The sequence below is a fragment of the Tympanuchus pallidicinctus genome, unplaced genomic scaffold (assembly GCF_026119805.1).
Source record: "Tympanuchus pallidicinctus isolate F22 unplaced genomic scaffold, pur_lepc_1.0 scaffold1, whole genome shotgun sequence".
Lineage (NCBI taxonomy): Eukaryota > Metazoa > Chordata > Aves > Galliformes > Phasianidae > Tympanuchus > Tympanuchus pallidicinctus.
The window spans coordinates 91,597,738-91,610,027 of NW_026294618.1; the positions used below are offsets into that span (position 1 = coordinate 91,597,738).

Below are 12,290 nucleotides of genomic sequence, written 5' to 3' on the forward strand. Positions count from 1 at the left end.
TGTCACTGCTATTTACTGCAGATCAAAGCAGCCCAAAGCTATCTGTGCAATAAGGGAAGGAATCCTGCAAAATACCAGTAAAACTGAGTTCAGGAAGGACTTTAGAAAATACCATGCGTAAGAGAATTCCTAGGAATAGTTCATGAACCAGCTGTCTGAAAAGTCATTCCTTTGCTTTACTTCTGCTGTAAGCAGTTGAATGCAAGATACGGCGACAAGATATGGAATATGCATGAGCTTGGCTCACTGTTCTTCACAATGAGATGGATGTAAATTCACAGCAACATGGTTGGCATCTGCAGACTGACACCAGCATTACACACAGTTCGACACATATTTGTTCAGTGGGGCTGTTAAGGATATTCAAGCAGCTGATCAGGAACAAGTAATTCATTTTATTAATGATGGCCTTGGTCCAAACTGATGGTCAGACTACATCTGTCCTTGCACTGGCCACCTTATTTTCAAGCTCAACTCCTACCCTTGGAGTGGGAAAGGTCTAAGTGCTCTCTTTCAAATCCTGCTCCTTGTTAACAGCTTTCATCAGGGAAGGGAAACTTTTCTGTGTGCTGCCCTCAATGACCTTCAGCACTCCTCCTTACCTTAGGAGTGACTCTTGCAAAACTGCCCCATACAACAGAAAAAAACTAAATGGGTTACACTGAGTAGGCAGTTTGAGAGGGCCTGCCTGCTTGCTTTCACACTGCTTTTACTGAACAACTGCTATTTGCCCTCTATTTCTATTAGCAGTAACACACTGAAACAAATGAATAGAATGAATGTCTGGTAAAGGTCGTACATAGTAAGGAAGACACACAAAAAGTTTACCTTACTGCAAAGTCGCAGAAATTTTACAGATCATATATAGACAAAGATGTTTCACATTTGGCACATCCTTAAAGGTAAATTGTCACAGAATCACAGAATCACCCGGGTTGGAAGGGACCTCAAGGATCATGTAGTTCCAACTCCCCTGCCTAGCAGGGCCACCTAACATACACATTCAGATCAGGTTGCCCAGGACCCCATTCAACCTGGCCTTGAACACGTCCAAGGATGGAGCATCCACAACCTCCCTGGGCAGCCTGCTCCAGAGCCTAACCACTCTCCTTGTAAAGAAGGAGAGGTCCCACAGATTTGGGTTTGGGTTTTTTTGTTGTTGTTGTTGTGGTTTTTTTAGGTTTTTTTTTCAGTTTTTTTTTTTAAATGCATGTTAGAGAAATCACACTTTTCTACATTTTGAGTCTGTTAAATCAGGGGAATTTCCCTCATCTTTTCATGCAGTACTTAAGTTCCACCTAGTGGCTTTCAACAGCAATAACGCCAGACAGAAGACAACACATTTTATTGCCTAAATGCTTAATTTTCAAAATGTGTGTTTACTTGCAGAACCAATCTTACTCTTCTTTAGACATATAATTTATCTTTCCATCTCCCTAAAGGTTCTCTTGGCCCTCTGACAGGAATTCTTCAGCTACCCTTAATCTGTTTTAAACTTAAATAATCAAAGAAGGGCTTAGGTTGGAATGGAAAGGACCCTAAAGCCTTCCCAGTCCAACCCCCAGCCATGGGCAGGGCTGCACCCCAGCTCAGCTGCCCAGAGCCCCATCCTACCTGGCCTGGAGCACCTCCAGTGATGGGGCACCACAGCTCTATGGGCAGCTGTGCCAGGGCCTCACTGCCCTCTGAGTAAAGGATTTCCTCCTAACATCTAATATAAATCTCTTTTAGTTTAAAAGCCATTCTCCCTTAAAAAGTCACTCTCCCTCCTGATTATAAGCTCCTTTTAAATACTGGAAGGCCACAACGAGATCTCCTCAGAGCCTTCTCCAGACTGAACAGCCATAGCTCCCTCAGCCTTTCTTTGGAGATTTTCTTCAGCCCTAAAAAGGTTTTATATCAAACTAAAGCACATAGCTGTGCAAATATGAGTGTGAAGATGGGCTAGCTAAGAGCACTAGCACCTTGCATACAGGAGCTGGACAGCACTGTTGTCTATTAAATAAAGCAGTTCCTGTATCTAACTCCAGCCATGTATCGCAGGGTAGCGTCTGGTTACTAGCAGAAGTCAGCTGGTAACAAATTTGTCACAACTGGTAAAATCTGTCTCATTTCATAGAATTATATCATTAAGGATGAAAAGACTTCTAAGATCCTCTAGTCCAACCAATCCCCACCACGCCCACTGACTACGTTCCTCAGTACCACATCTACACGGTTCTGCAACACCTGCAGGGACAGTGACTCCACCACCCCCCGGGGCAGCCTGTGCCACTGCCTCACTTCTTTCTGAGAAGAAGCTTTTTTGTAATATTCAGCCTGAAAACAGTTGACATTTTCAGCTCAGAATCCCTTCAGAGTCAAGCAAGAAACAAGTGCTTACTAGACTGTGATTCAGATACCTATTTGAGATGTTCGCCTTTGGGTGAGATGAATTTTGTCTTGGAAGTGTCACACTTCCTCATTTCTGTTATAAGGACGCTCCAAGGAGCTCATTGATACGATGGCATCTGCATCACATCTTAAATCCCACCCATGGCACCTAACAAAAACTGTGCTGCACAGTATGTAGAACCATAGAACAGCTTAGGTTGGAAGGGACTTCAAGGATCATCAAGCTCCAACCTCCCTGCTGCATATAGGGCCACCAACCTCCACATTTAATGCTAGACCAGGCTGCCCAGGGCCCCATCCAACTGTCCTTGAACACCTCCAAGGACAGGGCAACCACAACCTCTCCAAGCAGCCTGTGCCAGCCCCTCACCGCTCTCTTGGTAAAGAACTTCCCCCTGATATCAAACCTAAACATCCCCAGACCAGCCTCCCACCTGAGACACCACTGCTGTGCCTGTCAGGAGGTGCGTGGGCCATGGAAATAGGTGGGGTTGGCGCCTGAGTGCTCAGTGTTGTAGAGTAACAAATATGTTTGCATCAGCCACAGCTCAGAGTGTGTTGAAAGCTCCACAGGCATCCACAAGTAAGAGCAGAAACAAAACATGCCTATTTTCATAAAATCATAGAATCGTTAAGAGTTGAAAGGACATTTAAAGGTCATCTAGTCCAACTCACCTGCAATGAACAAGGACACCTACTGCTAGATCAGGTTGCCCAGGGCCCAACCTAGCCTCACCTAGATTTTCAGTCTCTAGGGACAGGGCATCCATCACATCTCTGGGCAACCTTTTCCTCACTATAAAATACTTTTTCCTTATATCTAACCTAAATCTACCCCCATCAAGCTTGAAACCATTTCCCCTTGTTCTATCACCACAGACCCTGCTAAAGAGTCTGTCCCTTTCTTTCCTGTAACTCACCTTTGGATGCTGAAAGGCCGCTATCAGGTCGTCTCGGAGCCTTCTCTTCACCAGGCAGAACAGCCCCAGCTCTCTCAGCCTGTCCTCGTAGGGGAGGTGTCCCATCCCTTGGATCATTTTTTAGGGCTCTCTGGATGCACTCCAACAGGTCCATGTCTCTCCTGTACTGAGGATTCCACATGTGGCTGCAGTGCTCCAGGTGAGGCCTCACCAGTATGGAATAGAGGGGCAGGATCACCTCCCTCACCCTGCTGACCTTGCTTCTTTTGATGCAGCCCAGGATACAGTCGACTTTCTGGACTGTGAGGGCACAATGCTGGCTCACGTTCGGCTTCCTATCCACCAGTACCCCCCAACTCTTTTTCAGCAAGGTTGTGCTCAATCCTTTCATCTCTTAGCTTGTATTTCTAGTGGGGATTGCCTAGACCCAGGTGCAAGACCTTACATTTTGATTCTTTGAACCTCAAGAGATTCACCTGGGCCCACTGCTCAAGCCAGTCTTTGGACCCTTTGGAGGGCATCCCATCCCTTGTGCATGTTGACTGAGCCCCACAGATTGGTGTCATCAGCAAATTGCTGAGGGTGCACCCAACCCCAGTATCAATGTCATTTATGAAGATATCAAAGAGTATTGGTCCCAGCACTGGCTCCTGGAGGATGCCACTTGTCACTCATCTGCATCCAGACACTGAGCCATTAACCACCACTCTCTGGACTCAATCTTGCAGCCAATTCTTTGTACACTGAACAGTCCACCCATCCATATCTTTCTAATTTGTTGTGGTGTCAAAGGCCTTACTGAAGATAAATGTCATCAGTGGCTCTTCCCTTGGCCACTGATGCAGTGACACCATCATAAAAGGCCATCAGGTTGGTCAAACAGGATTCATAGAATGGCCTGCGTTGAAAAGGACCACAATGAGCAGCAAGTTCCAACCCCCCTGCGATGTGCTTACGGGTCCGTTTGTTCCCCATCTCCCAGTGAGCTCTAGGAAGATGGGAAAGGGAGCCTGGAAGCAGGAGTATTACAGCACTTTGCACTTAAAAAACAACAGTGACAAGTAGATACACCACCACAGAAAACTAGCTTTCAATACTATTCCGTCAGAATACATCTCACCTTACTGTTCAGTTCTATTAAACTGGCTAAAGTTGGTTCTTCGTAGCATAGGAAAACTGTAATAACATTTAAAACAACTCAATTTCATGATTTGTGGAATGGATGAACAGTCTATATTTGCCTTAGGGCAGCTTTTTCTGTTCATTTTTATTTCAAGGAGCTTTACTTTTGGTCACATGAAGACAACTGGCTCCTCTACGCAAAGAAAAGGAGGCAACTTCCACAGTTTTGTTTTCTTGCTCTGCAAAAAATGAAGAGAGAAACTGAGGCCACAACATGTCTTTCTTGTTGTTGGGTCCAGCCTATGCTTATGGTTTATCTGCAAGAAAAATCGTTCTGCAGCAGTTATTTCACCAAACCTGAGGACACTTACAACACCAAGCTGGTTGCAATCACTCAAGTTACACTGGTTTTGTTTGTGGTGGTTGGGCTTAGGGGTGTCTTTGGTGGGGAAGCTTACATCATGCCCTGCCTCACGAAGCTGGAATCGCCTCCCCCTCCATAGCAGGTCACTGTGGTGGGCTCAAGAGAACACTTTAGAAACCATTCCGTAAAGCTTCACTTCATCACTGAATCCTTCTTGCTGGAACAGCATATTTGATCACGTGCAAATGCTGCTTTATTCCACGCTTATACATCTGCACTCGCTGTCCTGTTGATAAGCAGGCCAGGCCGACCGGCTGCTCACAGACGACAAGTGAACTTCGGCACTCGCCTTCCGTCAGCATTTCCCGCCAGAAGAAACGACTACGGAGAAACTACAGGGCGGGACTGAGCGGAGCCGCGCAAGCCAAATCGCCCTCGGAGATCCTAGAAGCAAGAGGCAAGGCGGGGCCTGCCGTTCTCTGCCTGTGGCCTAACGCAGCTCCAGCTGCTCGGAGCCTCGGGTGCCGGCGAGGAGGCAGCAGAACGCGGAGCTGGGCTGCAAGGTGCGGCGCGTGCGGGAGCACGCGGCGCCCAACGTCCCCAGGCACAGGAGGCATCGGCAGGGCTGGAACTGATAGGTGGCTCCATAGCTCAGTGGTTAGAGCACTGGTCTTGTAAACCAGGGGTCGCGAGTTCGATCCTCGCTGGGGCCTACCAAGATTTTGGCTTTCTTTTTTTCTTTAACTTTCTCTTTCCTATCGAATAGTTCCGTTCCGAACCCGCCTCCCCCCTCCCCTGGGAAAAAAAACATGCACGGCCGCAGGGAGAACGCGTCGCCGTCCCTGCCCCGCTCCCACGCAGCTCGGCCCGAGGGCTGGTCGCTCTAGCACCCTGCGCTGCAGACCCAGCTCGCAGCCGGCCTCGCGGCATGGCTGCAGCCAGCAGGTGGCAGCAGCAGGAAGCCCAACGCGGGAAGCAGCGTCGGCTGAAGCCCGAACTGCAAAATGGTGCCGCGCGCTGCCTCTCCAACCTCGCCCGAGGGGAAGGCGGTACGCGGGCACAGCCTCGGTAACGCCGCGGCCCCGTTGCTCCAGTAAATGCACCGCGCTGGAGAAAAAAAAAATGGCTGTTCGTTACAGCACACAGCCGCCGAGAACGCAGCAGCCCCAGGTGCGCCCATCTCACGGTCCTCCTAACAGTGCCAGCCCACGTCCCGGCCCTCAGGAACCCACACGTTGTTCGTAACTTCAGTAAAATATTGTTAAATGCAGTTAAGGTTTAATGCCATTAAGGTTTAATAGAACACATACAGACCGCTAACACTGACAGAAAGGAAGGAGAGCAACAGTGAGGAACCAAAGGAAAGAGTGGATTCAGAGCATTTGTTCCACCACCTTACATGTAACTTGCTTGTTTGAGGGATTGCCGTGAGGTTCAAAAGCTGCTGCTTCATCTACTCTCCTTCCTTCTCCTTCCCACTTCTCCCTTAGCTTGTGCAGCTTTCTTTGGCAGAAGCTTCTTGGCTTCAGTTAGCTGGGAGCTCTTCCTTTTCGGCAGAGATGGTGCTGGTGTTGTTCTGGGGACCCTTGCAACCTTCTGCTGTTTCTGCTTTGCCTTGTGTTCACCATCAGCCTTGGTTTTCAGTGTCTTTTTATTGGACAGAGCTGGTTTCACTGTCGATGCTTTTGTCTTGGAGGATGCCATCTTTTTAGATTTCTTAGAAGAAGCTGTTGGGGTAGCTCCAGGGGGGCTGGAAGACCTTTTGGGGGGCTTGGTTGGTGAAGGTTCATTAAGGAACTCAAGGACAGTCTCTGAGAAGAGTAATTGAGATGTTTCATTATCCCTACTTTCAGGCAGAAGGCTAATTTAGAAAAATACTGATACAAACTCTTAATAGAAGCGCAGCTTAGAAAAATATCTAGCATTCTAAAAAGAATAAACAGGTTGCATAAACATCTATCAAAAGATTCTTGGGTTTCTTGGAAATAAAGTCTGTTTAATCTTAGAAATTATGAATGTCTATTTAGGAAAATAAGTCCTGAAGGAATGTAAGAAAGCCTTGCATGCTTCTCTCTGGCCAACTGAAGACTATGAATTTTTCACATTACACCAGTATCTAGAAATCCCAGATAAGGCAGTTTCAGCTTGCTAAATGTTTTTTCTACTTAATAACACAATGTAACCTCTGCTCTGGTCTAATAAGACTTTGGACAGGAAAAAAAAAATAGAAGAAAGGAAAGACGGCTCCCCTAGATTCACAGAGGAAGAATGATGTGATTTGACCTGAGGAGCTTTTCACAAAGCAAGGACAGGCACCAAACCCAATGCCTAGGCAGAGCCATCAATTCCCCTGTGATGGCTGTGAGCACTGTTGCTTCACAACATTTAGGAAAATTCAAATACCAAGATCTATCAGTCAACAGAAGCACACAGTACATGTGATTACCTGACTTCAAGATAGGTCCTGCTCAGCACTTTGGCTTTTAACTTCACTAGCTACATCAATCATATATATGTAAGACCATTGACAGCTTTGTTTCTTGGTAAAATTAAAGCCCAACTTACTTGCACGTGGAACAAATGCGATCCGTTTGCTCTTTGTTTTCACTGTTACGGGCTTGTATTTACATTTCCCTGGTGGAGCTCGCCTTGAAGAAAAAACAACAGAAAGATGCGCAGATACCTGAGAAACTGTCCAGAAGTTTATAAGATCATCTCGTCCCAGCCCCCTGCCATGAGCAGGGCTGCTGATCGCTACTGACAGAGCTCTTTTTGCCCACTGACAGTACAGCATAAGGAGCTCCAGCCAGCCCCACAGAATTTGGTGTGACATCCAAAGGGTGCTGCTTTGGACATAAGCGAAGGGACTGCATAGAGCAGTAGACCTACATTTACCTATGTTTTCTGATCTTCACCAAGAGAAGGGCTGGAGAGAAAAGTGACAAAAGAACACGCTCTTCCAATTTGGCGTGCTTTTAAGCACAGAGCACAGCAGAGCATGACCTCAGGCACAGCATTTTCTTGTGATCAGCATTTTCCTTCAGACGAGGGCAACAGCCATGTGAGTGCTTTCCCCACACCACGTCAATTAAAAAGAAAAAAAAAAAAGACGACAAGCTACTAGGGCAGGCTTGGTGGTGGCTTTTGTTGTTCCTCCCTCTTCCTCAACTTTTAAAGCACCTTCTAACACCTCCCTCCACTCTTGACTGAGGAGTTCGATGCCACTCCAGGTAGAAGCATGCCAGCCATGTGGGGTAGAAATAGAATAATCCCATAAAAAGCATGAAATTGCAAAGAAGAATGGGAAGACAATCTCCACTGAGAGTATGGTCAGAAGGCCAGAGTGCAGCCCGGGAGCTGGAGGTAGCAGCATTCTACTCCAGGGCCAAGCTTTGCACACCCCAGACAAACTTGCCAAGCACTTAACCTGACAGACAAGGACAAACCTGAGCAGTTCTGCATCCAGGCTAATGGAAGCCAGAAAATACAAGAATACATTCCAGAGATCCACCTAAAAACAATGGATATGAAGCTCCAGAAGCACTGGACAGAGCTGGCTTGTTTCCAGCAAGCCTTTCAGAGCAGTGAAAGCATCACGCTCCTGCCAGGGGGCTTGCTGCTCCCATGGAGCCACCCTAATGCAGTGCATCACTTCTCTTTGTTAAGAGGAATTGTAGCTAAACCTTGGACTGCATTTTTATTTTTATTTAATACTAAAACTCAAAGTACATCACAAATACCTGCCATCACTTCCAGACTCTGTAAATGCTAGTACACATTTTTGGGATTCTCCCATTAGACGACTAGACTAATCGTCTTCCTTTAGACGATGGACTAATTCCTGCTGATCTCAGGGAGAACTGGGTGCTCAACCTGCAAGGGATGATCTCGCAACCTGTTTTTCCCTTTGCCTCATTAGCTTTAATATTTCTCCAGCTCATGTGGAGAGGAGAATTTTCACATGGAAAATTAAACAAGATTCAAAATTGCCTGCCTTCCATGTTGTAGTTCTTAAGAGCACATAAGGTTGACTCCTGTAAGCCGATTTCCTTGCATAAAATTAGGGACAGACATCCTTGCAGTCCTTGTGTCAAAAAGTGCAGTAAGACGTCGAAGAATGAGATTACCAGTACTTTTCAATTAGCAAAAGGTCACTGTTAAATGTCCTAGGGAATGTTCATGGCTGATCTTATTAAACTGCATCAGCCTCAACATGTAACAGCACAGTTCACAAGAGCCTTGGCCTCAGCAGAGTGTTCTGTTTTCATTTAGATTTCTTTAGCAGTAGGGAACAGTCAACGCTGCAGTGACCATGCAAGATAACTAAGTCCTTCATACACAGAAATGGGGTGCTATGAGGGTTGGCAGTATCTTTTTTCCTCTCACAGATGAACCATGCCAGGCAGATTTGAGTTGGAAAAAACAAGCCCTGGTAAGATGCTTGGTAAGACAACTGATTTGCACCTTCAATTTGCTAGCAAATGGAAATACATTCAACCCTTCACAGCTTAGGCTAGGTTTGAATTTATCAGATGGGCCAAGAGCCTTGACCATAACTATTTGCTTTCGTGTTGCTACATATCAGCCTTTTACTGTGCTTCACTACTTTATGGCTTATCAATTCATTTTCTGACTTCCCTTTCATTATGGAAAGGAACACGATGCCAGCACAAAGTAAAATCAAAAAAGAAAAGTATCCTTGCTGTTATCAAATCAATTTTCTTTGATTTACAAGATCTCTGGTTGAAGTGTAAACAAAATGTTCCCCTCTCATAACCCTGAAGAACATGCATTTAGATATCACTGTGTTATACTTTAAAGGCAAACAAGGAGATCCAATTTTGATCCTCACTGTCCCAGATCTTAAAGTTATCAGAACTTGGTCCACTTTTGGGTACACACATGATAAGTGAGGAACAAGTTCATTGAAACTGAGAAGTTGCACCAGATGTACAGTGGGTCAACAGAAATCAAGGTCTGGAGGTAGAAGGTAGTGAGATTATGTTTCAGAAGTACTTTGAATTCTGTCTCCCATGGCAGTTAAAGAATGTGTGGTGAGTACAGAAGAATTTGACATTAAAAACATCTTTAGTTACTAACCTTGCAGGATCAACAAACTTGTAAAGAGATCCATGTGGCGCATAGGCACTGGGATAAGAAGTGGACATAAAATACAGCTCACCTAAATGGAAGTGAAGAAAAGCAGTTTCAGGTTCAAGAGTCCAAACTGAAACCCGGTTCCACTTTTCCCTGTTTTCTGTCTCTTCACTAGTGAACATGGTCAGAAAGAGAACCCTTTTGGTTGCTCTCAGTCGTGTCTTACTTCACCCTGCCCTATTGTAGGCTGACTTCTGGGGACAACAAGCGATGTTGCAGCAGTTTCACACAAGAAGAGCAGCCCTCAACCAAACACAGAGCATGAGCAGGGCCTTCATGAAGACGACCTTCTACATGGTTACTTTCCTATGTATAAAGACATGCTTTTTAAAATTGTTTTTACCAAAGAAACATCCAGAAGCTAGAAATTAGAAAGGAAAACTACAAAATTATTTAGCCATCTCTCAGAGGTACAAAAAAAAAAAAATAAAAAAAAGCATGCAAAGGATCTAAACTGGCTATCCATGCAAGGCAAAAGCTGCTTATTACTGTATGGCTGCCAAGGAGAGCAACTACTCTTGATGTCTTTCCTTCAGCACCCATTAAAATAATATCCAGGCAAATTACGGCAACTTGTAAAAGAGAAAAAATTATTGTAGCATTTCAAATTACAGCACCATAATAGTTTCTGAACAGCAACAAGTAGAAGAGACATTTAACATCCACTCATCCCACACTTAGAACAATTAGAAATTGTACATAGTTCATGCTAAAGGCTAAATCTGACAAAATGTGCCAGACAAATGGCCTAGGATCTTTTTCTGACAAGTAAAGCTCTTTTCTGCTAAATCATGAAATCTCTCCCCAGAGCACATCTGAGCATCCCATAAATTTGCTTTGCTTTTTTATGTTGCATAGACCTTTGTCAGGAGACTGTGTAGAAGTAAATGAAGTATGCATTTAATCTCTGTGAAAGTCTTGTCACCATGACCACAAAATATCTCTATGCACTGAGACATTTCCACAGAACTCTGAAAACCAGCCTCTGTTTTCATTGCCAGTAAAATCTTCTGGTCTGTAATCCTAGTGTGAAGTATTGTTGCTTTGAATAGATGGAGGAATTTAAACTAATAAGAGGAAGAGATTCAGATTAACTACAAGAACTCAAGCAAGAATGAATCATGGAATCACAAGGGTTGGAAAGGACTTCAAGAGATAGAGTCCAATTCTCTGCCAAAGCAGGTACCCTACAATAGGTTGCACAACCAGGCCCAGAAGGGTCTTGAATATTGCCATAGAGGGAGACTCCACAAACCTATCTGAGCAGCCCATTCCAATGCTCCATAACCCTTACCACAAAGATGTTCTCCCACATGTTAGTACAGAACTTAAGTTTTAGGCCATGACTCTTTGTCCTATCACTACATATCATGGAGTGATATCATCTGTTTGCCTCCCACCTCCCACTAGACATGAAAAACATTTATCAGATCCCCTCTCAGTCTTCTTTCACCAGCCTAAACTAACCCTGTTCACTCAGCCTTTCCTCATAGGGGAGAAACTCCAGGCCCTTTATCATCTTTGTGGCCCTCCACTGGACTCCTTCGAGGAGATCCCTTTTTAAACTGGGGAGCACAGAACTGGACATTACATTCTAAATGAACTGTCACAATGGAGGAACAAATTGTCTTGATGTAGCCTTTTCATTAATAAAATAACTAATAAAAAAAGGTGTACCATAAAATCAACACCAGTTCAAACTCTGTAAGGAACCTGGAGTATTCCAAGTGAAGTTCACTTGAGGATCTGATTCCTGAGCTTCACAAAGCCAGCCTGCAACAGCTTCACAGGATACAGGACACCTCTGAACCCCTTTCCTGCCACACTGAAATGGCTACAAACCCGTTGTTTAGCACTTACTCTTTAGCAACATTTGTGAGAAGCAGCATAAGTTCAGTGTTTGCCCCAGAGCACAAAACTGACAGTATTATTTCCAATGAAGGTAGGACTGGCAAGATACTCTACCTGCTTCATCCTCAGCAAATGAGATGATGAATTTACTGTAAGATCTGATCATCCCAGGGAAAGCACAAGCTTTTGTGCTGCCAATGCAGATATCTTGCTTCTTCCACCTGTTTGTCTTCTCATCTTCCCGTAAAGCCATAAGTCGACTAGATGAAAAATAAAACTTATATATTTTATCAAGATTTGTTCCTGCCAAAATCATGCATTACTGCCATTGAAGTGTCAGTTAAGATCCCAACTGTTGAGTAGCTTTGATCATCTCTTTCAGAAAAAAAAAAAAAAGCCTGAGCAAAAGCAAACTCATCTTAAGGACCTAACTTGGAAGAAGTTTAGAATCTCACCAAAATGTTGTCACAATGGTTACAGCC

At 44.8% G+C, this 12,290-nt stretch overlaps 1 protein-coding gene and 1 non-coding gene across 2 annotated transcripts in view; one reads left to right on the forward strand and one right to left on the reverse strand.

Moving 5' to 3' along the window:
* Positions 1-5,440: 5,440 nt before the first annotated feature.
* On the forward strand, positions 5,441-5,513 carry TRNAT-UGU (transfer RNA threonine (anticodon UGU)). The gene has a single exon. It is a non-coding gene; the product is annotated as a tRNA-Thr (tRNA).
* A 558-nt stretch (positions 5,514-6,071) lies between these two features.
* HHIPL2 (HHIP like 2) overlaps positions 6,072-12,290 on the reverse strand; it is a 28,522-nt gene continuing 22,303 nt past the window's right edge. Inside the window, exons 15-18 of the mRNA XM_052671660.1 lie at positions 11,923-12,068; positions 9,901-9,982; positions 7,366-7,448; positions 6,072-6,611 (exon numbers count right to left, since the gene is read on the reverse strand). Coding sequence (XP_052527620.1) covers positions 6,250-6,611; positions 7,366-7,448; positions 9,901-9,982; positions 11,923-12,068 — 673 coding nt within the window. The 3' untranslated portion in view covers positions 6,072-6,249. The remainder of the gene's footprint in view (positions 6,612-7,365; positions 7,449-9,900; positions 9,983-11,922; positions 12,069-12,290) is intronic.